We start from the raw sequence: 26,548 nt of genomic DNA, 5'->3' as shown, positions 1-26,548 counted from the left end.
GCGATACGCGCGCCTCAGTGCGGCGCGTGCGTCAGAATTCAGAAGCCTCTGCACTCCGCGGACGCCTCTGCGCTCCGCTCCCGCCCCGCGCGCTCCTTGTCTCCCCTTCCTATCTACTCCGACACCTCTGGCCAGGGCGGCTTCAAGGAGGAGCACTTCGTCCCCGTTGCGCCGGTGGATGGAGCAAATCGTTTCTGTGCAAAGCAATCGGACTTAATACTGTACGTTTTGTGTATGAGGGGCGGGTGCGTTGTTACGTGTGGGAGCCATCAGACTGCCATCGGCCCCGCAGCTCAATCAGCAGGAGAAGATGTCTCCAGCTCACACGGAGGCTGTGAGTTTTTCAAAGCAAAATTCCGCTTTTACGGTTTCCTTAGAAACCGTAAATGGAGTGTACATTCACTCCATGCGCTGTTCTCTCCGTCACGCAGCAAACCGGCTTTTCCAAACCCGTTGGTGACGGTGGACTTTTTTACGCTGCTTTTAACGATTGCTTTTAACTTGAAAGCTTCATCATAATGTAGCGGCGATCACGTGCACGTTGGGTCTAATGGCCCCAAAGGATTCTGGGATGCGGCCGGGCATGCGTGTTTCATTTTGTTGAACCATGACTGAAGTGTCTAAGACCTGAAGTCAAGTCCATGCTGTTTGGCTGCTAAGAGGTGTGTTGAATAAAAATGCCTTGAGCTTGGTGTTAGATAGAGAATTCAAACTATTCACTGAGGTCGAAAGTACGTACATGGCGGCCGCCAATTAAATCCATAAATTAGCCGTGTCACTGAATAAGCCGCAGGGCTGTAAGCGCAGGAAAAAAGTAGCGGCTTGTAGTCCGGAAATTACGGTACTCAAAAAAAGAAAGAGATCATTTGGAAAAAATGGGGGAGGACAGACATTTTAATTATATAATCTCCCCCTGCTAAAGATGTAGGTAATGAAGACCATCTTGTCAGATCTTCCTTTATTTGTTCTGACAAAATCTTAAAGTTAAAACGATAGAGATCTTTATAATTGTGTCATTTTAACACCAAGATAAGTAAATTCTTTGACTCTTTTAAAGGTAAAGGGGGTATAATCTATTTCCGCTGCCGACTGGAAAGAGATTACTTTTCAAGAAGTCTATTGTGTAACCAGATATTTTACTATATAAGTTTAGTATGTTAAAGGATGCTGGGATTGATTGTGTGGGGTTAGATGAATATATTAAAAGATCATCTGCGTACAAGGAGACTTTATGTATTTCATTATGTCTGAGGACTCTGATCCTGTCATCCATTCGTAGGGCAATGGCCAGAGGTTCTATAACCAAATGAGAAAGAAATGGTGATAAAAAAAGCATCCTTGTCTTGTTCCACCATACAGCTGGAAATAATCAGACGATGTAGAATTAGTACATACTGATGCCATGGGTGTGGAATTAATTGTTTTTATCCAGGAAAGGACATTATGACCAAATCCAAAATTCCCATTCTACTCGATCAAATGCTTTATCCACATCTAGGGAGAAGACTACTTCTAGGTGGTGCACATAATGGGAAGTGTGGAGCGCATTCAGCAGGTGGCGCATGTTATAGAATGGTTGCCCACCGTGTGTAAAGCCTGATTGATATGGATTTATTATTTTGGGGATTACTGATTCAAAGTGACAAGCTAATACTTTAGTAAAAATGTTAGATTGATGGGCCGATATGCGCTACACTCACATGGATCTTTTCCTTTTGTGGAAAGAACAGTGATAATTGCCTGGTTAATAGTTTGAGGCAATTTTTTTAACCATGTGGATTTCCTCTGAGTTTTAATAAAAAAGGGTACAATTTAAAGGAAAATGTTTTCTAAAACTATGCCGGCAGCTGATCTGGGCCTGGTGTCTTACCATTTTGCATAGATTTTATTGATTGTGCAGTCTCTTTACTTGAAAATCTAGAGTAAAAAAAAATCTAGAGTCCAATCTGGCTCTGTCCTCAGGGCTAATCTTTGGGATTGTAAGAGGGTCAAGCAGAAACGTGGGAAGTATAAAGGCTGGAGTAAAAATGTTTAAACTGGTTATGGTCATGGACTGATTGGATCTTTGTCCCTGTCCCGTTCGGATCTCACTTATAGTGCTGCTTACAGGGGATTGTCTAAGTTGATGGAATAGCAGCCGACCAACCTTCTCACTGTGCTCATAGTAGGTTTGTTTTAAGTAGTAACCTCTCAGTTTGTCCAACAGAAATGTTATTAAACTCTGACTGTAGCAGGAGTCTATCTTTATGTAAACTTGGGCTTGGGGAAATGGCGTACATCTGGTCTATTACTTTAATTTGTTGGGACAAATCTGCAAGACCACACTCTTTTTTCTTATGAGCTGTTTTCTGAGATGGGCTTTCAATGCCTCCCAGATAGTAGCAAACAGCATTCCAGGTGTGGTATTAATCTGAAGGAAAAAATAAATTTGGTCTGATATGTATCTTTGGAAGGGTTTATGAGACAATCACATTGGATCCAAACGCCATGTACGTTGAATTGCTATGTTGTCTTGAAAGGTTAGGTCAAACTGAACTACGTTGTTGACAATTAGTGATAAAAGGAAGGAACCTTTGATCAATTAGAAAGAAGTCTATTCTAGAATATGACTGGTGGACAGGTGAAAAAACGAATATTGTCGGGTAGTTAACCGCGACACCGCACCCCCTGCTGGTTCATCACCGCGGTAAACATGCAGCAACATCGTCTGGGCAGGTGGAGAGGCTCTCCTCATCCCGCTCACCGTGGCGTTAAGCGATGTTAGCTCTGATGTGACAGATTCTCTGTGTTCCCGTATTTCAGATCTCACCGCGTTTATGTCTGCTCTCACAGATGCCAACTCGCTTCCCAGAACATTCCGGACTTCTGTTTCAAGAGTGTCCACTAGGTCTTTCCGAAGGGATGACAGAATATCCTGCTTAATAACCTCGGTGTGGGTTGCTAAGCTAGCCACGGCTTGTTCCTCCTCACCCGCAGAGTCTTTATTAGTGGGGGCTGAAAGCTGGGTTGGTGTGGCGGGCCTCGCCTGTAAAAGAGTTGTCTGCTTTCCTCTCAATGGTTTTCCAGACATTTGAAGTTTTTATTTTGTGTCACTGCAACTTTAAGCAAGGTCCAAGGTTAGAATTTACTCCTCATTCGTGCCAAGAACTATATTTTAAAAAGAATTGTTCTGCTCTGCTCCGCAGAACATGCCTTACTCCATGCTCTGTTTAATGTACTTTAGATCACCTGATCTGTATTATGCCCCAATACTTGGTGCAAATACGCCATAGCTCGCACACTCACATTGAGAGCGCCAACGCCATCAGCGGTGGTGGATGTGGACTTGCATTTTATTGTAGGACGTAAGAAAAAAGGATGTCCACGGTCAAATGCGTTTCATCGCACTATTCGAGGACTGGTGTGTTGTGTTACCACAGCCTTTTGAAGTGTTTTTGACCTGTGTCGACAGAGCTAGTCATTATTTGATACTTGTGTACGTTATGTCAGTTTTCAGAGAATGAAGAGAAAGTCTACCAACACAATTATTTTAAGATGAAAAGGACATCAAAAGGAGGGAGAGAGATGGTAGGGGAGCAACAGAGGAGGAGTAGTGAGGAGGAGGGAGACGAGACGGAGCAGCATGATCCACAGCCAGCATGAACGACAAAAGAGAATGAGGAAGACAAAGATGAGACGGGATCAGACGAGGGACAGTCAGCATCATTGGTCAGAGACGCAGGGCAGCCACACCTAAGGATTAAATATAAACACAATAAATATCAGTAGGCATTTAAAGTTCTTTTAGTTTTCTTAAAGCTCTTTTACTATGTTTAGTAGAATGAATTTTGGAAATATACCTTAAGGTTTTTGTGTTCCACCCCAAGATTTAAAGTCTCCCCCTAACAATTTCTGGACGCCCCACTGCCTTTAAAGTCTTCAAATGTGTAGAATCCCTGGTTTGTGTTTGTTTCCTAATTTCTACCTTTTCCCCCCTCTAGTTTCCATCTAATGGCAATAACCAGATCCATATCCCGGCTCTGAGCGTCGACGGCCTCTCCACCCCGGTGGTCCTGTCCCCTGGCCCCCAGAAGCCCTGAGATTGTCTCTGCTGTTTATGTCTAGCAGGGCTTCATCTACAAGCCCCGCCCCCTGTTGGAAGGTTGGAGACTCCTGGAGTATTGCCTAAAAAAGTCAATTCTACGCCAGTTGAAGATAAAGGAGCTCCAGCTTGCCCTTTACCTCTATCAGAGTGGCATCATCAGTGAGACTGGGGGCAGCTATGTCCTCCCCGCTTGGGATTGTTCCTGTTCTGACGGATGGACTGACCCACCAAGAGGCTGGAGCCCATCTGGAGACAGATGATGAGATGCTTGAGTCCAGAGGGGAGCTGACTGGAGTTCTTCTGGGTTCTTCTTGGGCCTTTTTGGCTCTTTTAGAGTGAAGTCTGAGTTCTGTTTTTTGGTGTTCCTGCCTGGCTGGGTTAAAGTCTCTCTTTAAGTCACCTGTGAGAGCCTTTCAAGGGTTTTGGCTTTGTTTCTTTCTGCACAATTTAAGGCCACGCCTCTTTCCATTTGTGCACTCACTCTTGGACTGGGCTCCACAGCATCATATGAGACTGACCAATCAGAGACAAGAATGTCGGGACAGGTAAAGGTCAGATTGTTGAGGTTGACCAAACGCCAACGGATTTAGGAGGCCATTGAGCGCCTCAGAGACCGGCCAGGCCACTGCCAGCTCCAGACGTTTCCACAGCATCTGCTTCCTGCTGAAGCGCTGGACATGCTGGTGATGATGAAGGAAGCATCTGCAGACTTATTATTCAGCTTTGTGCTGAGTTCTCCCTTCAGTTTGAGCTAATGGAGACAATCAGTCTGTCATGACTCCAAGAAGATCAGAGCAGCAGAGAAACCACCCGCTGATCTTTTTCATGCGTTTATATTGGAAAACTGGTTTCACTGCAGATAAACATGAAGCTGAGCTGGTTTCCTCTTTCATTTGTGTTTATTGTTGACCGCCTTTCAAAGGAACTTTTGTCTGTCTTTGAAAAGAAAAGAAAATTGCTCAAAGATCCATTTAATGTTATTTAAGGTCTGATACCTGAACTCTCATGTTTAACATGGAAAACCTTGAAAATCCTTTTGGATCGCCATTTCTTATTGGAGTAACAACCATACTTCTTCCTGCTTCTCCCTTTAGGGGTCTCCAAAGCAAGGCCATTCCTCCTCCTCATACTTGACCTCCTCATCATCAACATCCTCTAGTCCTCTTCCAGAGTCTGTAAACCAACAAATGGCTGCCCGCCCTCACCACAGCCTTCTACACCTTCCTCCACGCGTTCAGCCTGCTTGCACATGCTTCATCTCTGTTCCACGCTCTGTTGTTCAGGACTGGTCGATAAGAACGTGATGTCCTCCACTTTCTCCACCTCTGCTCCATGAAACCTCACCGCTCTACTCAAGCTCCTCCCATTTATTCACAGGAACTCCACCTTGCTGCTGCTAACCTTCATTCCTTCCGTTATTTTACTAATTGAATTAGGGAAAAATTTGTTTCATTTGACTAAAATAACGGTATTTAAATCTAAATTGTATTTTATAGAAGACCATCTGCAATTGAACAGTAATTTGGTGAAAAGTGATGCAAATGATAAAGAACAAAAACTTTGGTTGACTAAAACTTCATGTTTTTTAATCTGATTCAGGTTTTCTGATGCCAGTTTTAGCTAACACAGTTTTCTGACCTATTAATGAGGAACCCAAGTGGTTCCTCATTAGGTTCTACAGTCAGATCCTAATCAAAATGTGTTTCTGGTTTCCTTGATTGCATTTTCTCATTCTGACATTAACTTCAGCTGAGCTCCAGTTTGAGGGTCGGCTGTATTCAGACTGTTGTCTTCTCGCTGCCATGGTAACCTGAGCCGACTGTTGCTGCTGCTGTAAATGTGCTTTTTGCTTCTAAAGGAGGCTGAACTCCTTAGTAACTCAGATGAGCTTCATCATCTGAATTTAGCCACAAGCCTAAACCGATGCCAAGATTTCCCAGCTTCAGCAGTGCCGTGAACGCAGCGCTAAGCCATCTTGTGTGACTGTTCTCTATAGCATGACTATTTTTCTATCAGAGACACTCCTTTATGTTTGAAGAAGCCTTAAAGACAAAGCAGAAAGCTTTTTCAGAAAGTGTTTTGCATCTCAAAGACGACGAGCTGACCAAAGCGTGGTCATCACTGTTCACCAGCACAGCCTGCAGAATGTTTCTTCAGACCAACATACTCAATGGATCATCCAGAAAGCATCTTCATGTACTGTTGGATGACGGATGTTTCTCTGAACATCAGGAAAATGAGTTCTGGTGCTCCACTGAAGCCCCTCCCCTAAGCGTAACCATAGATGTGTGATAGAAACATTCTTGGACCATAAACCCTTTTGAGTCTGGGGGGGTGGTGGTGTTCTGAGTCATTTGGTCCACTCAGAGCATCGCTTGGAAACTCACCCTAAATACAGTAACCTGCGTTTTGCCGACAAAGAAATGTCTTAATCTTGGTCAAATGTATTTGTCTTTACTGATGCTAAACATCCTTTTTTCTGGATCTTCGGTCTGTGTTCAGACTTTGGACGGTCTTTAATTGTGCTGAAAATGGTTTAGTGCTGAAGAAGCCTGGCTCCGCCCCTAAGCTTAGATTGTCACAGTGGGTTTTAACCTGCTATCCTGGAGCTTTCTGTGCTGAAGCCCTTGAGCGGGTTGCATGGAGGACAAGAAACAGTAAAAAAAAGAAATCTGCAGGACTCCAAACTCCATGAGTTTGCAGACGGGGCACCCCGTTGTAAGTTATTATTTTGGCAGTCAGCCCCACTTCTGAGCAGAGACCACGATGCTTTGCAACAAGAAGCGATCTAGAAGAAGCTCTTGTTCTGTACATATTTGAACTTTCATGTAACATGTCTGTACATGTAAAAGACCTAACCATGCCGCTGCATGGCCCCGCCCCTCCTCTGCTGCGGTAGCTTGAGGATTTGATTGATTGAAAGGGCGGGGCATGCTTTTATTTTTTTTCTGGGACGAGGCTTATCATGAGTGACATGTTTACTGGAAATGTAAAAAGTATTTTTGTGTTCCTGTAGATGTTTTTTATGGTCTCGCACCGCGAGGAAAAATAAAACAAAAATGCTCTGATCGCTTTAACCACGTTTTCTATATTTCATTGATTTGAACTTTTTTTTAATTTAAACCTTTATTTTACCAGGAAGTCCCTTGAGATAAGATCTCTTTTGAGCGAGACCTGGCAATGGAAGACACACGATGCATTGTGTGGTGAAAACTTTAAACAATAAACCGCTTTTGTCTCTGAAGTTCTTGCCTTACGGTTCTGAATTTAGATTTGAAAGGAGGGAGTCACTAAAAGGCTTCTATCTGCCAAACTTGCCATTGAAAAAGTTGCTAGCATTTCAGAGACGACAGGAAAGCATTCTCACCATTGTGTTCATTGAAGCAGAAAATACATCTTGGGTTTTTTTACTTTGCCAAGTGAAAGCACAAGTTTTCCTCAAGTCTTCAGTTGATGCTGATTTGACTGCAGAGGAGTTGAGTCCGATGTTCCAAAAGCCAGACTTGTGAAGATCTGAGGGGTCTGGGTGATGAAAGGTTTCAGGTTTGGAAACGTGTCATTGGGAACCGGATTTGGATGTTGGTCTACGATCTAACTGAGCTTGTCTGCCTCTTTAGTGTAAGATCAGAACATGGAGTGAACTGAGTACACTTCTGTCTCTTTCATGATGAACCTTTAATCTGCCATTCTCCCTTATTGTCATCACAACAGAAGTGTGCAGAGCTCTGCTCAGAAGCTTTTCTGACTCTGGTAGCCTCTGCTCTTCGTTATGCTGCTGTCTGCTGCGGAGCCAGCAGCACCCACCGGAACAAGAAGAAAGTGAATGAGCTGGTCAGGAGGGTCTGCTCTGTCCTGGAGATGAGAGGAGGAGGATGATGAAGCTCAGATCCATCATGGACAACAGCTGAACCCCGCTGGGGAGGGACTGGGGAGTTCCCTCAGCGACAGACTCAGACCTCCCCAGTGTAGGAGAGCTCCATACTGCAGATCACTTACTCCCTTCAGACTGCACAACTCCTCTGGATGAGCAGGTCATCAGAAATCATTCATGTATTTGTCTTTATCTGTGGTTAGCTTTCTTGTTTTTGTGTTGTTTTGTGTAAATTTCTCCTCACTGAGACATATAAAGTTGAACTTAAATCAAGCCTAATACCCACTCCCACACAATGTCACAGTCACCAGTGGGAAAAAGTATGATAAAAAAACAACATTAGATAAATAAAATCAAAAGTAGATTTTTGGGAGTAGAACTGTGCTGACATGTTGAGCTGCATAGTGATCACTTTTATTTCTTTGTTCTAAGCAGAAGAACTGACGGTAGCTTTCCCAGTATTCAGTTCCATGACAGCCTGAGGGAAGAGACCATTACCCTTTAGGCAGGTGGACAAATGGGTGCTGTGGGGGCTACCTCCCTACTAGTTCCTTTCCTGACATGTGGGGAAGGGGACTGCTGCCCTCACTACTCGCTGCAGGGATTTCCTGTCTGCAGCAAAGCGGCTCCCATACCTGACGGTAATGCAGTGCATCAGGATGCTTTCCACTGAAAGAATGTGAGGCACGAATATGCCGTCACGTTGTCTTCAAAGTTTCTTCAGAGAAGGAAAGGTCCCTTTGGACAGAGAAGATGTCTGATCCGTTTGGAATCTGGTGAGTCCAGATCCACAGCAGAGGTCAACTTTGAGCTTCTGTGAATTCGTTCAGACACAAAGCCATTTTTAATTGTGAACTTTAATTTTTCTGGATTTGCAAAGTCAGCAGGAGTTGGTCTCAGTATGTGGAGGTCAGACATCCAGGTCTTTACAGTGACAGAAAAGCCACAAATGCTGACGAGAATCAGTCTTTACTGGGGTTTCAATCTGCATTAAACTGGATTTAAATGGAGAATTGTTTTTGTCAAATTTAAAAAACAGATTCAATTCTCCAACACGATCCCCGGACCAATTTCAGCAGGTGATCAATGCTCTGTGAGCTCATAAATGCTCATGTGTGAGAACCATGTCTTTCCTTGAGTCTGGATCAGCTGCTTCCTGTAAATGGATGAAGCATGTCTGAGGTTTGAATTAAAGGGAGCTGGAGTTTCCTGCTGCTGCCTAGTGGCTCCATCAGCTGGAACAAACCTGCTCTGTCAATTGTTTAGGCCCTTTCTGCACACCAACACAATCGTGTGTTCTGTCAGACTTGTAGTTACTTTAGTCTGTGGTTCTGTAAGAAAAATGACTGTCAGCCATGTGGGTCACAGACAGGAGGAGGTGTGTGAGTGTGGGGAAGATGGATTGATGTCATGTTCAGTGAAATAGTCCATATATTGTTGATCTCAACTCCAGCTGCAGCTCCTGTGTTGAAGGAAGTGGATGTCTGCAGACATCTCTGTCCATTCCAGCAACACCTGATGACATCTGGCCTGGATGCTAAGTTAGGTTGGATCTGGTTGGTCTTTGGATGGGAGACAGTAGCAGCTTCTCTTATTTATTCCAAAAAAAGACCAAGCGTCAATGTTTAATTGATCAAACATCAATCCATCTTGTTCAACTGACATCTGTTGTTGGAAATTTTGACCATAAACAAACATTTTCTGTCACGATGATTATCTGACTGGGCTGGGTGGATTATCCTGAAATATCCGTGACTGTAATTTTTTCTTGACATCACAGATCAAACATGTCATGACTGCATGGATGCTGACTCACACACCTGAAAACGCTGAGGTAAAGACTACTTCCTGCCAAAGCGACCTTCCGGCTACAACTCTGCCTCACACTGAAGGTTCATGGATGATCAGCATCGTGTCATCTTTTGCGTCGGCTGCCCCCCCCCCCCCGGCAACTTCCTGCAAAACAATAGGGAACCATGGAGAGAAAACACATTTGACAAGTGAACCTTAACAGCATTTAAAGGGAAATGGAAACCCTGAAACCTCTTCACCTGCTCTGAACGGGTTCGCTTTTCTCTAAAATGACTGATTACTTGTAGAAGTACAAACTAGTTACTCTCTATTGGAGTAACGTCTGACTTCGTGCTGACATCTGCGCTTTCAGAGAAACGCACACAGTTCATCTGGAGGATGACGTCATGTCACCCCCTTCCCGCTCAGCATCCCAGCTCTCAGCTGTGATGTCACTTCACCTCTTCGAAAGCTTATTGGCTGACTCAAAGTCAGCTGCTGCGGATCTGCCGAAAGAGGGGGAGGGGTGCTGAAAAATAGCCGCGGCAGCGGGACTCCGCGCGCGTCCAGAACCGGAGAACCGGCAGAACCCAGAGCGTCCTCAACCGGTTCTGGTGCAACTGGGCAGATAAAAGGGAGAGAGCGCCGTGGTGAGTGGCAGCATTGATGATGATGATGATGATGATGGAGATGACATTGGGGGGTGGGGGGGGGGGCTCTCATGACGGAACGGCTCAGTGTTTTCACGGCGCGAGACGCTGCTCAGATTCTGCGAGGTCAGGATGCCCCCCCCCCATCTGCCTGTCCTCCTCCTCCAGTGGAAATGAAGAGTTGTCTCTTTGTGTAATCAGCTCCTGTGAGGGAAAGTAGGTCAGAGTTTCCTCTGGCTTCCATGGTAACCGTTCAGCTGCACCCTATCAGGAGTGCATGTTCACCCATGTTCACCCATGTTCACCCATGTTCACCCGCTTAAGTCTCAGCAGAAACGGAGCCTGCAGAACTCTGCAGCTCAGCTGAAGAAGCGCTTGGGCTGGCTGGACCTGAAGGCCACACCTGGACCTATGGAGGAGTTTGTGATCAGAGCGTTGCTGCAGAGCTCCAGTCAGACTCGGTGTCACTGATGCTGCTATTTCTTTAGGTTCTAGGAAAACTCTGGTCCTATTGGACCTTTTGTAGGATTGAATTGATTTTGTTTGAACTTTCTTTGACTGCTTTGGTCTTTTCAGAAAGTCCGACTCCACAGACCTGGTTGTTCTTCCGGCTTTGAATCTGACCTTGGAGGTTTTCAGGTTCTTCACAGATCCGTTTGCAGTTCTCTTTTGCCTGCTGGAACCTTCCATGGCTTCATGTTCCTCTGGAAGTGTTCTGGTTTCCTGAGGAGTCTCCTGCTGAACCACAGACTCAGAGGACGATCAAATGCTTTTGATACTCTGCATCATGTTTTACCGAATGCATTTCTTGGAGCAAAGACGCTGGACTTTGAGACTGGCGGACTGGTTTGTTGGATCTTCTCTTGAATTGTCAGAAGTGGTCTCCAGCAGATGCTCCTCACAGAGACACATGCAGACTTTTCTGCTCTCCTCTAATCACAGCTGAGCACAGGGCAGTTAACAAGAGGTTTCAATATTTGATACTCCCTATCAATAATTCATAAGCTGAATTGGAGAAGGAGGAGAGAATTCCCACATGCTGTTTTCCATACAGCCAATCACAGAGCAGCTGATAGGTCAACCCCTCCTCTATGTTCCATACATCACTTCCTGGCTGGTTGCTTTGGAGATGAGGTCCCCCTCCCCCCCCATGTCTTCAGGCTACTGTGTTCATAAAAATCACAAATGTCAGCCTAACGCTCATCTTTGCCATGCAGTCAGACAGAAACGGGAAATCCTGCTGCATCCGTTTTAATCTTTTCCGCCTTAAATCTTTCCTGAGATTTTCCTGCCGGTCAGCACTCTCCTCACGGCATCATGGCTGCTGCCCTGCTTGTCTCCTTGATGGCATCGTGGGTCCTGGCCGGGGTCGGTGTGTCTCTGGAAGGTGAGCCCGACAGTCAAAGGTTCCCCTGCTTTGTTGGCTCCACTGATGTTCACGTGTTTGTGTGGTCAGCTGGCAGGCAGCTGTGTCCTCTGCAGTGTGTGTGCGAGACGAGGCCCTGGTTCACGCCGCAGTCCGTGTACCACCACGCCAAAACGGTCGACTGCAATGAGCTGCACCTGCACAGGGTGCCCGCCAACCTGTCCTCCGATACCCAGGTGAGCACGAGTGACCTCACAGTGGCGTCACGCAGCAGGGAGATCATGGAAAATGACCGTCAAACATGTTCTGGTTCCAGGTTCTGCTTCTGCAGAGCAATAACATCTCCTCCATCACATCTGAACTGCAGAGTCTGAGCAATCTGACTGAACTGGACCTGTCCCAGAACCACTTTACACAGGTGACAGCAGACGGGCTGAATGTCAGTCTGTTTCTCAGAGAGTTTGTTGTTGAGGGTTTGTCTCCCTCTTCAGGTGAGCTCTATGGGGCTCTTCTCTCTGAGCTACCTGGTGACTCTGTACCTGGAGGAGAACCAGATAGAGGAGCTGGAGGACTTTGGTTTAAGAAATCTGTCCAGTCTGGAAGAGCTCTACATCAACCACAACCGCATCTCCTCAATCGGACCCAAGGCCTTCTCCGGCCTCACGAACCTGCTGCGGTATGGGCAACATGGGAGCTCCATCAAACTCAGCAGATCTTCTACTTCTCCTACACTAAAACTGAAGAACGCTTGTTTCTTTTTTTTTTCTTCAAATCAACAAACCTGTTTTCCTTTCTGTGGTTCTTCAGGCTCCACCTTAACTCCAACCGGCTGATGGCCATCGACAGCCGCTGGTTCGAGGCCCTGCCATCCTTGGAGATCTTGATGATTGGTGAGAACCCCATCCTTGGCCTAGAAGAGAAGAACTTCCTGCCTCTCTCCCACCTCCACAGTCTGGTCCTAGCTGGAATGGGTCTGGTTTCGGTCCCCTCATCTGCCTTTAAGGGCCTTGACTACCTTGAGAGCCTCTCCTTCTATGATAACCGCCTCAGGTGCGTCTGGGCTTCAGCTCCTCACACAGAGACGACAGCTGAGCTCTCGACCATCACTGATTCTCTTTTTGTGGATGAACCCGTCTTCGCTCTGCAGATCAGTTCCTCGGGATGCTCTGAGCATGCTCACAAACTTGAAGTTCTTGGATCTGAACAAGAACCCCATCAGTCGAATCCAACAGGGAGACTTCCAGAACCTTCAGCACCTGGAAGAGCTCAGGTTGGTGTGAACTATGGATCCCAGATCCAGTTTAGAGTTAGCCTCCTCCTTTCAGAAACATAGCATATGATCTTGATTGTTCTCCATGTCCAGCCTCACATTGTCAGTAATAATCGATGGCTTGGGCCCCTAATCCAGTTTTATCTACAGTCAGTGAAAAAGAAAGGCACCAGTGTGTTTAAAGACCCACGCCAAAGGAAATGGGGCTTTCTGTGTTTTTAACATGTTCTTCTGCATGCTGCAGTGCTTTCCAGGTCATGATGATCGGCAGTCCTGATCCATCATGATTGAATAGAGAAATATTCTGAAATCCAGTTTTAATTTTTGATTATTTATGCATGTCTTTCTTCATGACATACAGTATGTAGCCCACAGTTTGAAAAAGCTCTCACTTCTGATGGAGTAAGTGAAACAGGGGGGGGGGGCATGGTCTCCCTGCTCTGCTCATTCTGATCATCCACCCACAGAAAAATAGATTCATGAACATCTTTGTTTCCTCGTCTGAGCTTGAATCTGAACGGATGGATATGGATCACTATTTCTGTTTTACCGCTAACGTTAGCTTGTGGTTGTGGGGGACTGTAAACAAAGAGATGATGATATCTTAGCGGAGGGTAACGTTTGCACCAACAGCACCGCCCACAACTCAGAGGTGAATTTCTAATGAACTCCTGCTGCTCTGCAGAAACTATGTCCTAGAAAACATTCAGGTTTTTGGATTCAGGCTACAATGGTATTATCATAATTAAAAGAGCACCGGGAACGCTTTGAAAATAGTTTAAAAGATGATTGGAGTGAGACTTTAAGGCTCAGAAGGTTAAAGATGAGCTCCTCCAAGTTAGGGACCCATCTTTAAAAAAAAATGTACAGACACAAATGTGAACCAGCTGTTGGCCAGTTTGCAACCACAAACTGGTTTAAAGTCAGACTATAGACAGATCTAACATGACTGAACCGACATTTAGCTGAAAAAAAGCCCCCCCCCCCATGAGAGAGCTGCATCTTTACTGTCAATGGCAAGAATCCAAACTGTGATCCTGTTTTTAGGCTGTTATTGTTCTGATTTCATGTAAAAATGAATCAACTGGAGGCAGAATTAGGAAAAAAAGTGCCTTACTGTCAATCTGCTCCCCTTCAGTAAATCTGTCCTCGTTTTCTCCACAGGTTTGAATTTAACTCTACAGTTAGATAACATCAGAGTTCAAACTACTGATAAATGACTTTAAGGCAGTTTCATTTTCTTAAAAAAATTAAAAGATTTCCGACTGTCTTCAGTTGGTTCAGACCACAGGTGACTGACAGACACCCGTCTCCTCATGGGCTTTCAGCCGAGCTAAAGAAAGAAACCACTCATTTGTAAAAGAAAAAAAAACCCTTTCATAGACCGTGTTACTGCAAAAGCAGAGATCAGAGTCACTGAAAACAGTTGTTTTTATCATGATGTCTCTCTGCACTCAACATGTCATCTTTTAAAATGACACCTATAGTTTTTCTTTATAAATAATGGAATAACTTGTTCACAGCAATATCTGTGTGACGGTTGTAGCTTTTGTTTCAACACCTGAAACAGACACACTGTGGACAACGAGAAGTGTTTCTATTTATGAGATGCTGAAGCTAGCGGTAGCTCACAAAACATCTACTGCTTTGTTCTGCAAACAGTTTTACAGCTTGGATTTAGTTGGACTTTGTGTTAGAGCACATTTTCAAAGGAGATGTTAAACTAAAAAAGCTTTTGTTAAATATATTCTGTCATTTGTAATTTCTGCAAAAAAAAAAAAAGGAAGAAAAGCAGGAAAAAAAACAATAGATTTAAATCGAAAATCAAATTCCCGTGACCCGATCAATCGGAGGAAGATGGACGGACGGACGGATGGATGGATGGATGGACGGATGGATGGATGGATGGACGGATGGATGCATGGATGGATGGATGGATGGATGGATGGACGGATGGATGCATGGATGAACTTTTGTAGCCATACCGTCCAGCTCTACTTCACACACAGCTGCAGCAGAAGAGGAAAGCTGCATGTTTGGCTGTAGGTGGAGGAACGCCACTTTGGGAACAAAAGAAAGTCTATCAAAGTGGTGGAAAAAGGTTCTGAGAAAAACATAGAGAGGCTGATGTGATCAGCAGCAGCATCAGGAATTTCCATTTCTGTTTCTGAAAGTTGAACCATCCCTCAGACTAGGACTTGTACAGAACAGGGTTAAGTTCCCGCTGGTCTATAAATCATGTATCTATTGGTGCTTCTGTAGGAAGCTGTGGAACAAACAGGGTGAAGCTGCTGCTCACAGTGAACTCAGATGTTCTTCAGCTGTTTCCTTGTTTAGGTTTAAGCATAAAACTTTGCTCTTTTCTGCTGCATCCCTGATTCTTTTTGAAATGTTTGAACATTTAGTTTGAGTGCTACTCTAGGGAATCTAAAACATTTGGTTTGAATAGTTTAAAAAATGTTTGGACCAAATCAATGTTCTAGGCCTTAAAAAATGGTTTAATTTCAGAGCAGCTGAACCAAAGGTTAGTCCACAGCAGAGTCTGCTGTTTGGTGGAGGGATGGTCCATCCTCTTCAAGTTTGGCTCACTGGGACTGTTGCTGTTTTTGTCATTTTTTGGGATCAGTCTGAATAACTTGGAGGAGCTGGTGATGGTGGAGCAAGCAGCTTTCCAGAATCTTCCAGAAATCGGCAAACTGGAGCTCTGCAACAACCCCAGGCTGTCCTACATCGACCCCCAGGCCTTCAGGTGAAAATGCTTTTTCTATCAGTGCTTTCTATCCACTTTCTGTTCTCACTGTTTCCTTCTCTTTCCTTTCTTCCCTCAGCAACCTGTCCTCCCTGAGGACTCTTCTCCTCCACAACAACCAGCTGAGCCTCCTCTCTGGTGACCTCCTCTCCTCCCTTCCGTCCCTGGAGGAGGTGTCTCTTCATTCCAATCCCCTGCGCTGTGACTGTTTGGCCTCTTGGGGGCCTCATTTTGGCAACCAGTCACACCTGAAGCTGTTGGAGTCCTCCATTACCCTTTGCTCCACCCCTTCACACTTGATTGGCCAGGAGCTGCAGGAGGTAGTGGCCTTCGGATGGGGTGGGGATGGAGCCAACACCTGCCTGCCTCACATCTCTCCCCAAGTCTTCCCAAAGACCTTGAACATCAGCGCAAGGCAGCCAATCACACTGGAATGCTGGGCAGATGCTGACCCCGCCCCTCAGTTCTACTGGATTACACCAAATGGAGACAAGGTGTGTGTGTGTGTTTCCATAGTTTCATTAGAGGGACAAACAACAACACAACTAAACCTTTATCAGGTCTAAGCGAAGCTGCAGATGTAACTTCCTGTAAAGATCCCACCCCCAAACCCTGACAGATAGAAAAAGAGGAGCAGCGACTAGGCCCCCCACCCCCTAAGTCATGGAGTTAGCTATGGGAGAACAGAGAGACTGAATTCTTTCAAAGTTACTTGAACTTTGGGCTGACATTTTTTCCAAGCTGATATGATCAAACAGCAGATTTCTGTGTTGACTTATTTTTCCAGTTTAGTCAATTATCCTGTTTATGAAGATTATAGAGCCTAATCCTCCTTCTACATTGATGGCACTCATGTCACCAAGCACACAAAGTGACGGTGAGGCAGTGATTGAAACCTTAAGCCAGACTGATAGATCGGCACATACCTGCTGCCAGAGAGCCTGGACAGGCGTGCAGAACCACAGTGCATGCATGTAATTGTCGGGTAGATTACTGTCACAGTGCTGACAAATGTCTGAGTTACTGAGACCCATCTTGAACAGCCTCTGTCCAGTGTAGTAAAGTAAAGTAAAGTAAGAGAGTTTTTGTCAGGGTTATAAGTTTTCGTAAACAAAGAGAAGAAAAACACAGGAAACGAGAATTTTTGTTCCACTTCTGCAGAAGGAGAAGCCCGTCTGTCACAGCGCAAACTGGGAAAGAGGAGTTCTGCCTTCCCCAAGAAGTTATTTATGTTTGTCTTGCAGTTCCTGGGGTCATAGTAATAGGTTTAGGGGCCGTCATCTGGACATAGCTTTTAAAGTTAGAAGACGTTGCACCTCTTATCCAAGAGGCTTTGTCAATTCTGAATTAGCTGGTAAGAGAGCAGGTATACATGTGCTCATGGGGGAGGAGTCAGACCTGAAACTGGGGAGTTATGAATCTTCTATCAATAATTAGGTGCTCTAGTTGTTTTTACCAGGTTTACCTCCACCAGGTTGTTAAAGTGGCGTTTATATTAATACTTTGGAAACAGTACTGTTTTTTTTATTGTTTGGCTAATAAATGGTAGATCTGTACTGAGCCCTCCAGGGGCCAGTGGTTAAAAAAATCAAAAATCTGATAAACCGTTCGCACGGTTTACTAATCTGTGCGCAAGGATTAATCAATTGTGCTCTTACTGTTTCGCAATAGTGCGTGCCCACACATTGCACGTGCACGTCTTTGAGCAGAGCAGCCGGACTCATAGCTTCGTGTTTGCAGGCAGGGGAGGGTGCCTTGTCACGGATGAGATTTCGGACCACAGTCCATCCGGCTGCCCTGTACGAGCGAGCTGCTGGACTCAGGAGAACCATGTACAAATAATAAAGGCTGGTTTAGATAATCATCTCGCTCTATGTCAGAGCTTTGATGGCCTTTGACTAATGATGACATCACACCATAGAAGAAGAAATTGGTAGACCCGTTGTAAACAAAGCTCCGAAAAAGAGCGAGATGATCATCTAAACGAGCCTTTATTATTGTTATTATTATTATTAAGTGCATGTTTGCTTATAGCTTTTTAAATCCCTGTGGCCAGTGCTTTGTTATTGGTAGAACGGACCTGGAAGAAGGGTTAGGATTAAGTTAATACGTGCTAACAACATTTAGCCGTGGATGAACTGAAACTGGAATAACATCAGCCTTTATTTTGTCTGGACCCGACTGGAAACACAAATTCACATGATTGTTTGCACGGTTTCTCAGGACTGTTCATTCAAAAGCCGCTTCCCCCGTCCCAAAGACCGTCCTCTCTCTGGAGATACAAATCTCCTGGGAGACGCGGTTCTCCTGAGTCCGGCAGGCCGCTCGCGCAGAACAGGCGGACTGCGGTCCGAAGCCTCCTCCGTTGTGCACTGTAACAAAGCCCCCTCCCCTGCCTGCAAACAGAAGCTACGAGTCTGCTCTGCTCAGAGACATGCACATGCAATGTGCGTGCGCACACAATTGCGCAACAAAACGTGCACAATTGATTAATCTGTGTGCACGGTTTACTAATCCGTGCAAATGCTTTATCTGATTGTTTTTCTTTTTTACCACTGGCACCTGGAGGGCTCCGTATATCTGACAGGTGGATCTTTCCACATAACCCCCCAGGTCCATCCAAGAGTTTGTTTCTGGATAGTTTTTTAACCATTTTAAGATGTAGTGTAATCTAAGAAAGTACTTGTAGAAGTTAGGTAATTCTAAGCCTCCACAGCTTTTTGCAGATTTTAAAGTTTTTCAGACCAATTCTTGCAGGTTTGTTATTCCATAAAAAGCTTGATATGGATGAGTCTAATGTTTTGAACCATTTTAGTGGTTTGTGTGGAGATCATCAAGAAGAGATAATTAACTTTAGGCAAAAAACAATTATTTTTACTGTGGCTACCTTGTCCATGAGGGACAGAGACAGGTTGACCCAGTGGGTTAGGTCGTCCTGTGGGACGTCTGTTTCTTAGTTCTGACTGATGTATTGGGGTTATTACATCGTGTTTTTATCCAATCAATGCATGCGTGGGTTTTCTCCGGGGACTCCGGCTTTCTCCCACTGTCCAAAAACATGCATCATAGGTTGATTGGTTGATCTAAATTGTGCCTAGGTGTGAGAGTGAATGGGTGCATGTTGTGGCTCTGCGACAGACTGGCGACCTGTCCAGGATGCCCCCTGCCTCTGCCCGCAAGTGGCCGGGATAGGTTCCAGCAGCCCCGTGACCCCGTAAGGGAACAAACGGAAGAAGATGAATGAATCCTATGAATGAATGAATGAATAAATTATACAATCAATAAATTATTCCCCAAATCCAATTCGTATCGGCTGCCTCTCTTTTGCCACAAGGCAAATTCTCTGCTTGCCGCCTGTCCAAAAAATTGTGTAACTTTAACCCTTGTTCTATCCTAGGGACTTTACCATTGGGAGTTGGGTCATCTAGACCCACTAGACCAGGGGTCGGGAACCTATGGCTCGCGAGCCATATATGGCTCTTTTGATGGTCACATGTGGCTCGCAGACAAATCTTTAATTATACTTTTTTTTCATTAGACCAGTCCTTCTCGGGCGCGATGCGATGCCAGAGGCGCGCAGTAGTAACAGTGCTTAGAGAGAAAAATCTGCGCCAGCACTATAAGTTTACAATTATCTATTATTTCACAGAGTTTGTACCAGCTGGAAACCTGTGAATTGCCGTGCCCAAAACTGCGCGCTCCCGTCTCTGAGAAAGAGCGCGCAGTAGCGGAGACGGGATGTGTGAGGGAGAAAGCAGGGGGTGGGGCTGAGGGGTCCAGCAGCAGGTGAAACGCGCAGGGATTGTAATAACATAAAACCCGCTGCCCGTCACTCACTGCAGTGTGTGAGTGTGTGTTTGGCTCCACGTCTGCATGTGAGCCGTCTTTGTCACATCTAAAGAACATTCAGACCTACGATCACGTTTAAAGTCTCAACGCCTGCATGAAGCAGAAACGTTACTCACTACGTATCAACCAGACTAGACCATCAGCAAAACTACCACGAGAAATACTCATTTATTAGCAACAGAATAACAATATTAAAAAGAATCCACAGACTTATTGGACTTTAAAAATGTTGAAATTAAATCAAATGCACTCATTCACTTGTATATTTAGTTTTAAACATATCGTTGCTTACTGACTTGGACTGGGTGGCTGTTGGGCCGCGTTAAAAGTTCTGGAGTTCATTGAATGCGTCAAGCAGAGATCTGATTGGCTCTCAGTTCTGTTGCTCAGCCTGTTGTTAGGTAGTTTGGACCAATGGGGTTCAGCTATGGGCCAAATAAGGGAAATGGGAGGGCTGCAGCGGGAGCAGGGGAATATAAAGTTGGGAGAAGCGCTCTCGTCTCGATTCAGCGGGAGAGATTCAGGAGTTGCTGAATTAATTGAACGGCGTTTGTTGCGGTCTGCAGTAATCGGAATAAAGAACTTTAAAAGAGGTTAAGTCTCCGTGCCTCAGTGTGGGGAAGGGACACTACATTATTGTATGGCTCTTTCGAAATTACATTTCAAAATATGTGGCGTTTATGGCTCTCTTGGCCAAAAAGGTTCCCGACCCCTGCACTAGACAGTGCTCTGAACCTTTTTTCTTCAATGATTTGTGATCTTCACTGGTGTCCATGGATTACATGAAATCTTTCCACCTTTATCCTCCTTTGTCATGGTAGGGAGAAGACGTCAATGGAAGGGGGGGGTCATCTAAGATAGCACAAGGGATAAAGTAACAGGTCTGCAAGACATTGTCACTCAAGTGTCTGCCTTTGATGAATCCAGTTTGATCAAGGTGAATTATGTGAGGAGTGATTTTTTTCCATTCTCTGTGCTTTGCAAATAATTTTTACATCTGCATTGATTAAAGAAATGGGGCGATAGCTTTAAGGACTAGTGGGGTCTTTATCTGGTTCTTTCATTGATAAATGTGACGGTTTTATGAAATGTTGGTGCCAGTTGTTCCCAAAAGTCTTTGTAAAACTCAGCAGGAAAGCCGTCAGGCCCTGGTGCTTTACTGTTTACTAACAGAGCTTCATGAAGTTCAGACAACAAGAGCGGTGAGTCTAAATTTGTGATTTGATCCTCATTTAACCTGGGTAGGTTTACATTATTAACCCTTGTTCCCTTGATGACCCCCCCCCCCCCTTCCATTGACGTGTTCTTCCTACCATGACAAAGGTGGATAAAGGTGGAAAGATTTCATGTAATCCATGGACACCAGTGAAGATCACAAATCATTGAAGAAAAAAGGTTTAGAGCACTGTCTAGTGGGTCTAGATGACCCAACTCCCAATGTTACAGTGCCTAGGATAGCACAATGGTTATGAAATGAGTTGATGCTTTACTCTGATGGATTGATCTGTGATGTGTATACGTTTTTAGAAACACATTTTTTAAACGCTTTTTTCATCTGGACCCGGTCATGAGCGTTTGTCTGCTCCATCATAGATGTGATTGTTGATTTTTATTATTTTAAGCTGATTAGCTAGAAATTTGCCAGATTTATTCAAATATTGAACTCTTTCAAGTTGAAGTTTTTGTATTTGGAATTGTGTTTGTTCATTGATGATGTCATTTAACTAAAGCTTTAATATTGTCAAATCTCCCAGAATATGTTCCTGTGCAGAAGCAGCAGAAGCAGCCTCCAGAGTTTTGATTTGATTTTCTAGTTCGCATAAATCTGTGTTTTCAATCTTGTTCCTGCTCAGGTGAGTTCCGAGGGTGTGGCTGCACCAATCATCTCAGAGGAAGGGCGTGGCCTACACAGTATGAAGAAAAAGCACCGCCTGTCAGAGCCTGGAGCATTGGTGATCGAACACGCTGAGCCTTCAGATTCTGGTAGGTTTCAGCCTCTGCTAAATTCTGTTCCTGGATTTGATGTTATGTTACTGACTTGTCCATGAATGTCTTGTCACACCCTCCAGGTGTGTACACCTGTGTGGCCTGGAACTTGGAAGGAGCAGACACGAAGAGCGTCTCCGTCTTAGTGGATTCCAAAGGGTCTGGAGAGGGAAAGGGGTGGAGTGATGAGCCCAGCAAAGAGCATCCTTGGCTGGTGAACTCCTCCGGCACCGGCCACACTTTGGTGGTTCTGACAAAGGTATCTCTGGCGTGTTTTAGCCTGTTTTTAGATGAAATCGTGTGTAACAACACTATAGGTTTTAATCTTCATCTTCTCATCATTCCTCTGTAGCAACCCGAGATGATTAAAAAAAAAAAACTTAACTTGTTAGATGCTCTCTAAAGAATGACCATCCCAGTGTTTAAAGTTTAAATCAAAAATTTGTATTTGTATTTTTGGAGTAAGAAAGATCTCTGAGAACATCAAAGTCATGTGTGACAGAGGAGGCTGTACCAACAGGTCTCTAAAGTGCAGCGATGCCCTGAGAAGAAACTGATTTACAAAAGAAAAGCTGTTAAAACGGCTCATCCAATGTTTTCAGCTAACAGGTTGGACATGCCTTGAATCAGTAAAGCACAAGGACATGATGGATGGGCTTTTATTTTGGTATTCCACTTCCACTTATTGGTAAGTTCATTTGCATGTTAGCTAAATATTTAGTTACGTGTTAAACGTTTAGCTCCAAACATCCACCATTTATGCAGTCAGTCAGAGAAAAACATTAAATAAAAACACATATAATTAAACACTAAAGGAGTTCTAGTTTAACTAAAGTGGAAATTCTTATATTTTTACTTTTCATTAATTTAGGTGATCCAAAATACACATCCCTGCTTGAAACATATTTTAAGGAACTAAAAACTCTGAACCGATCCCAAACCCGCCCAAATGATGTCCATCCAACCAGAGTTATATTTGCCCACAAAGTCACAATAAAAACCGCCGAAAACCGAGCAGTCTGGAAACACTGTGAGGCTCTTGACTGGAATATACCATTTTTACAGAAGGACAGGGGAGACCAAGCACTTTTACATGATCAATCCTATGCCAGTTCAGTGATCTTGGGTGTTTTTTTATGACAGAGTTAAATAATGTCAGAGGTAAAATGTATTTTAGACATTTTTGTTAAGTGTTCAGCTCGGGGCCCCTAGAGAGTTGGGGGGCACCAGGCGATCGCCTACCTTTGTCCTCCCCTGCAGCTCGTTATAACTCGTCTGTCCTGCTGGAGGTGCATGAGCTTAAACAGGATGATCAAAGAATGTTACCGTTGTCGTTTCCTCCTCAGGTGGTTCATGCCCAGTCTGTGGTGCTGGGTTGGAAGCTGTCTCCCAGGAAAGAAGCCTCATTTGTGGGTCAACTCCACCAGGGCGCCTCCCTCTCCTGGTGGACAAGTGCCACTGTCCACATTGACAACCGTCAGATTAGCTACACTGCAGAGGTGGGTGTAGCATCACAGAGCTGCTTAGAACAAGAACCCGCTGGCTGTCTTCACCTTTGTCTGCGAGTCTGTCCGTCTACCTCCATGCGTCCCTTTCCACCCTGCTTTATGTTCATCTCTACACTCCTCAGTGGCTCAACCTGTCCACTCGTCTTCCTGTCGAAGATCTTGCTGTCTGTTTTCACCTCTTTGTTCTCATACTCAACTATCCATCCTGACTAGGGTCGGCATGTCCTGCTGTGTACCCGTCCGTCTCCATCCTCCACCCGTCCGTCTCCATCCTCCACCCGTCCGTCTCCATCCTCCACCCGTCCGTCTCCATCCCCCACCCGTCCGTCTCCATCCCCCACCCGTCCGTCTCCATCCCCCACCCGTCCGTCTCCATCCTCCACCCGTCCGTCTCCATCCTCCACCCGTCCGTTTCCATCCTCCACCCGTCCGTCTCCATCCTCCACCCGTCCGTCTCCATCCCCCACCCGTCCGTCTCCATCCTCCACCCGTCCGTCTCCATCCTCCACCCGTCCGTCTCCATCCCCCACCCGTCCGTCTCCATCCTCCACCCGTCCGTCTCCATCCTCCACCCGTCTTCAGACCTGCTCGTCTTTTTGGTCTAACCAGTCTCTTGTTCTGGTGATTCAGGTTCCGGCTGATGTTCAGGAGTACAACCTGACACACCTCCTTCCAGCAACAGAGTACCACGTCTGTCTCACAGTATCCTCCTCCCCCATTACAAATCCAAGCTCCTCCCCCACTCCCATCTCTCCCTCCTTGCCCCCACTCCCTCCTGGTCAATCCTACACCTCCTGCCTAAACGTCACCACCAAGGAAGCGGGGTTCTCGGTAGAGCTGGTGACATCACGCCGCAGCAGCGTGGCACTGGCGGCGGTCATGGGCTCAATGTTTGCCCTGTCCATCATGGCGTTGCTGGTGGTGTACATGGGCCGGCGGGTGCAGCAGCACAAGACTTGTGGCCACTCACTGAAGACGTACATGCAGCACGCCACCTCCATCCCCCTGAACGAACTGTACCCGCCGCTGATCACGCTCTGGGAGAGCGAAACTGAGAAGGAGAAAGAAGACAAGGAGGAGGAGGAGGCCCGGCAGAGGGGGGAGCGGGGTGAGGAGATGGGTGGGACTCAGATCAACACCACCAAGACATACATGTGGTAGCTGGTTTCAAAATGAACAGGTTGGACAAAAGGTACCAGCAAACAGGGAGCGGGTGGGGTGGAGGAGTTAGGGTTTGCCCCCCCCCCCCCCCCCCCCCCCCCCCAGAAAATCCGATCTCAGTGAACAGATTCACTTGATGGTCTAACTGTGTTACACTTTTCTGAATGTCTGACATCTGTGCAGATGAATGTCCCACAGACAGCACTGTCCCCGGACGCAGCACAAGCACCCACTGTCAAAAGGTTAAAGGTCTCGTACCGCACGGTTCCCACCCCTCCCCCCTTAAATTCCGTCTGCTTCACCTAGAACTTCATGCCACCTTCAATCCATTTACAGGATCATGACAGCTTCATGATGGAACTCAGACCGCTGCACTGAAGCTTCAACAGAGAAATCCTCTTCTGGGGTCCTTCCAGAGAGCCGTCTGTGGAATGGAGCCCATCAAAGCTTCTAAAGCTCTGGTGTCTGTGCTTCTGCTCGGATGCTGACTGCAGTTCAGGAACTGCCTCTGAAATCCCATCAGGTCCATTCACCTCTTGTGGTTATTAATAGTTTTCATGTGAAGTTTTGGTCCGTCCCCAGATTATTATATCCGTCCCCAATGGCACAGAGTAGACGGAGGAAGACTCCACGATTCTCTGCTGATAAAGCAAACCCAGAGATGAGGAGGAGTCAGTCTAAAGAATTCAAACAAGCACTTTACCAGATGGACAGGTAAAGGATTTGACGTGGCATTTTCTGACATGACTCTCAAAATGATGTAAAAGCTGTCCGAGCTTTAGATCTGATCAACTTGACGTTCTAGAACCACTCTAAGGCAAACATGAAAGGAGGAGCCAGAAATGAGGCCGTGAACAAGCTGTGAGACTCAGAAAGGCTCACCTGCATTCATGATGGCACTGGTCCCTGAAAGAAGAGGACAGGTTTCATCCTCATGTCCGTAAAGTCCTCACAGGCCACAGAGCTGATGATCAAATGCACTTCTGGGCGGAGTAGGGTGAGGGCGTTTCCATCAGGTAAACATCACCAAAGTCCAGTTCAGTTCTGAAGAGGCTGGAAAGGTTCTGCTGTGAACAGATCAAAAAACCTAAAAGTTAGTCATACCTTCATTTCTTTTTATTTTGGTGATTAACGACTCAATGCGCGGAGACACATTGCCACCGACTCTAGGAATGGTTTCCTCTTCATAAAAGTGCAGCCGTCACTCATAAGTTCCTTCAGTTTGGCTGAAATCACCTTTCCGGACCTCCGTGGACAGGAAGGAGCTCATCAACCCCTGGCGCTCATGTATGAGCGGTCTGAGTCGATACGTGACCTTTAACTTTGGAAGAACACGTGACGCATGAATGCACCTGTGATCTTTGCTTCACACTGCTTACTTTCTCTTTGCACTCACCTGTAGGACTGCTGACAGCACTTTTGTAAGAACCTGTAGACTGTTAGACCTCTCCACACGAGTTCTCCAACATGGATATAACCTCAGGATGCTGCTCTGTGCTGGATTTTGTAGTTTTGGTCTTTCTCCTGGATCTCCTTTGACTCGTTTGCTGCACTTGTTCATTTTTTGGAGCAAACAGAACCCTGTGGCAGATTAAAAGACCTGTTCTCCACTTCACCCCGAGGATCCAGTTTTAATTTTATGTTGGGGTGTTGAGGTTTTGTTTATAATGCAGGGCTGGATCATAAACTGGAACATTTGATAGTCCTGCTGTTGGGACAAAGAACGCAATGAGTTCACCAGCAGATAAACTAGGTTCCCTGCTGGGTCCAGTTGGAGGTGGGGGGCTCCTGTCCCCCCCGGACATCACGGAGGACTGGTCTTTCCATCAGAAAAGGGATCGCACAGGAAAGATGAACTTCATGAACTCCACCTGCAGCTGCTGCAGACCTGAAGTGATGCACCAGCGCCCCCTGCTGTCACAAACATGCCAGGTCATTTCCAAGAAAAATAATGGATGTTCCTGCTATTGTTGTTCAGCACTAATCTGTCAGAATATAATCCTTATAAATCCCTACAATCCTTCAAGTTGTCATACTGAGCTGTGATTGGTTGGAATCTGCAGTGAAAATAATTTACTGCTCTGCATGTTTTAGGACAAAGTGGAAGTGGGTCTAGATGACCCAACTCCCAATGTTAAAGTGCCTAGGATAGCACAGGGGTTAATCACTTTGTCAAAGTTCATCCGTGATGCTCTGAGTGTTTTAGACTCAGAGAAGAAGTTAGTTTGAGATTCCAAACAAGTCAACAGAATAAATGCCCCCC

At 45.5% G+C, this 26,548-nt stretch overlaps 2 protein-coding genes across 3 annotated transcripts in view; both read left to right on the top strand.

The window, feature by feature from the left end:
* Positions 1-7,161, top strand: part of LOC101165887 (ETS domain-containing protein Elk-1) — a 37,565-nt gene extending 30,404 nt beyond the window's left edge. Inside the window, exons 11-12 of one of the 2 annotated variants that reach the window (XR_002290590.1) lie at positions 3,490-3,708; positions 3,981-4,072. Coding sequence is in view for 1 of the 2 variants with exons in the window: in XM_004071081.3 (XP_004071129.2) it covers positions 3,981-4,079 (99 nt within the window). In the remaining variant the exon portion in view is untranslated. Of the gene's footprint in view, positions 1-3,489; positions 3,709-3,980 lie in introns of both variants that reach the window. The other variant, XM_004071081.3, reaches the window with a different exon arrangement.
* A 3,069-nt stretch (positions 7,162-10,230) lies between these two features.
* On the top strand, positions 10,231-26,311 carry LOC101165638 (leucine-rich repeat neuronal protein 1). The gene is made up of 13 exons (XM_023957107.1): positions 10,231-10,396; positions 11,679-11,783; positions 11,853-11,998; positions 12,079-12,180; positions 12,254-12,438; positions 12,570-12,812; positions 12,910-13,032; positions 15,659-15,781; positions 15,861-16,275; positions 21,484-21,613; positions 21,700-21,875; positions 22,963-23,115; positions 23,755-26,311. Exons 2-13 carry the CDS (start codon positions 11,714-11,716, stop codon positions 24,283-24,285), a joined length of 2,397 nt encoding a protein of 798 aa, XP_023812875.1. The 5' UTR covers positions 10,231-10,396; positions 11,679-11,713; the 3' UTR covers positions 24,286-26,311.
* Positions 26,312-26,548: the final 237 nt, after the last annotated feature.

Source organism: Oryzias latipes, chromosome 7 (assembly GCF_002234675.1).
Source record: "Oryzias latipes chromosome 7, ASM223467v1".
Lineage (NCBI taxonomy): Eukaryota > Metazoa > Chordata > Actinopteri > Beloniformes > Adrianichthyidae > Oryzias > Oryzias latipes.
Note: the sequence above shows the minus strand (reverse complement) of the source record. Positions and strands in the feature narration are given on the sequence as shown.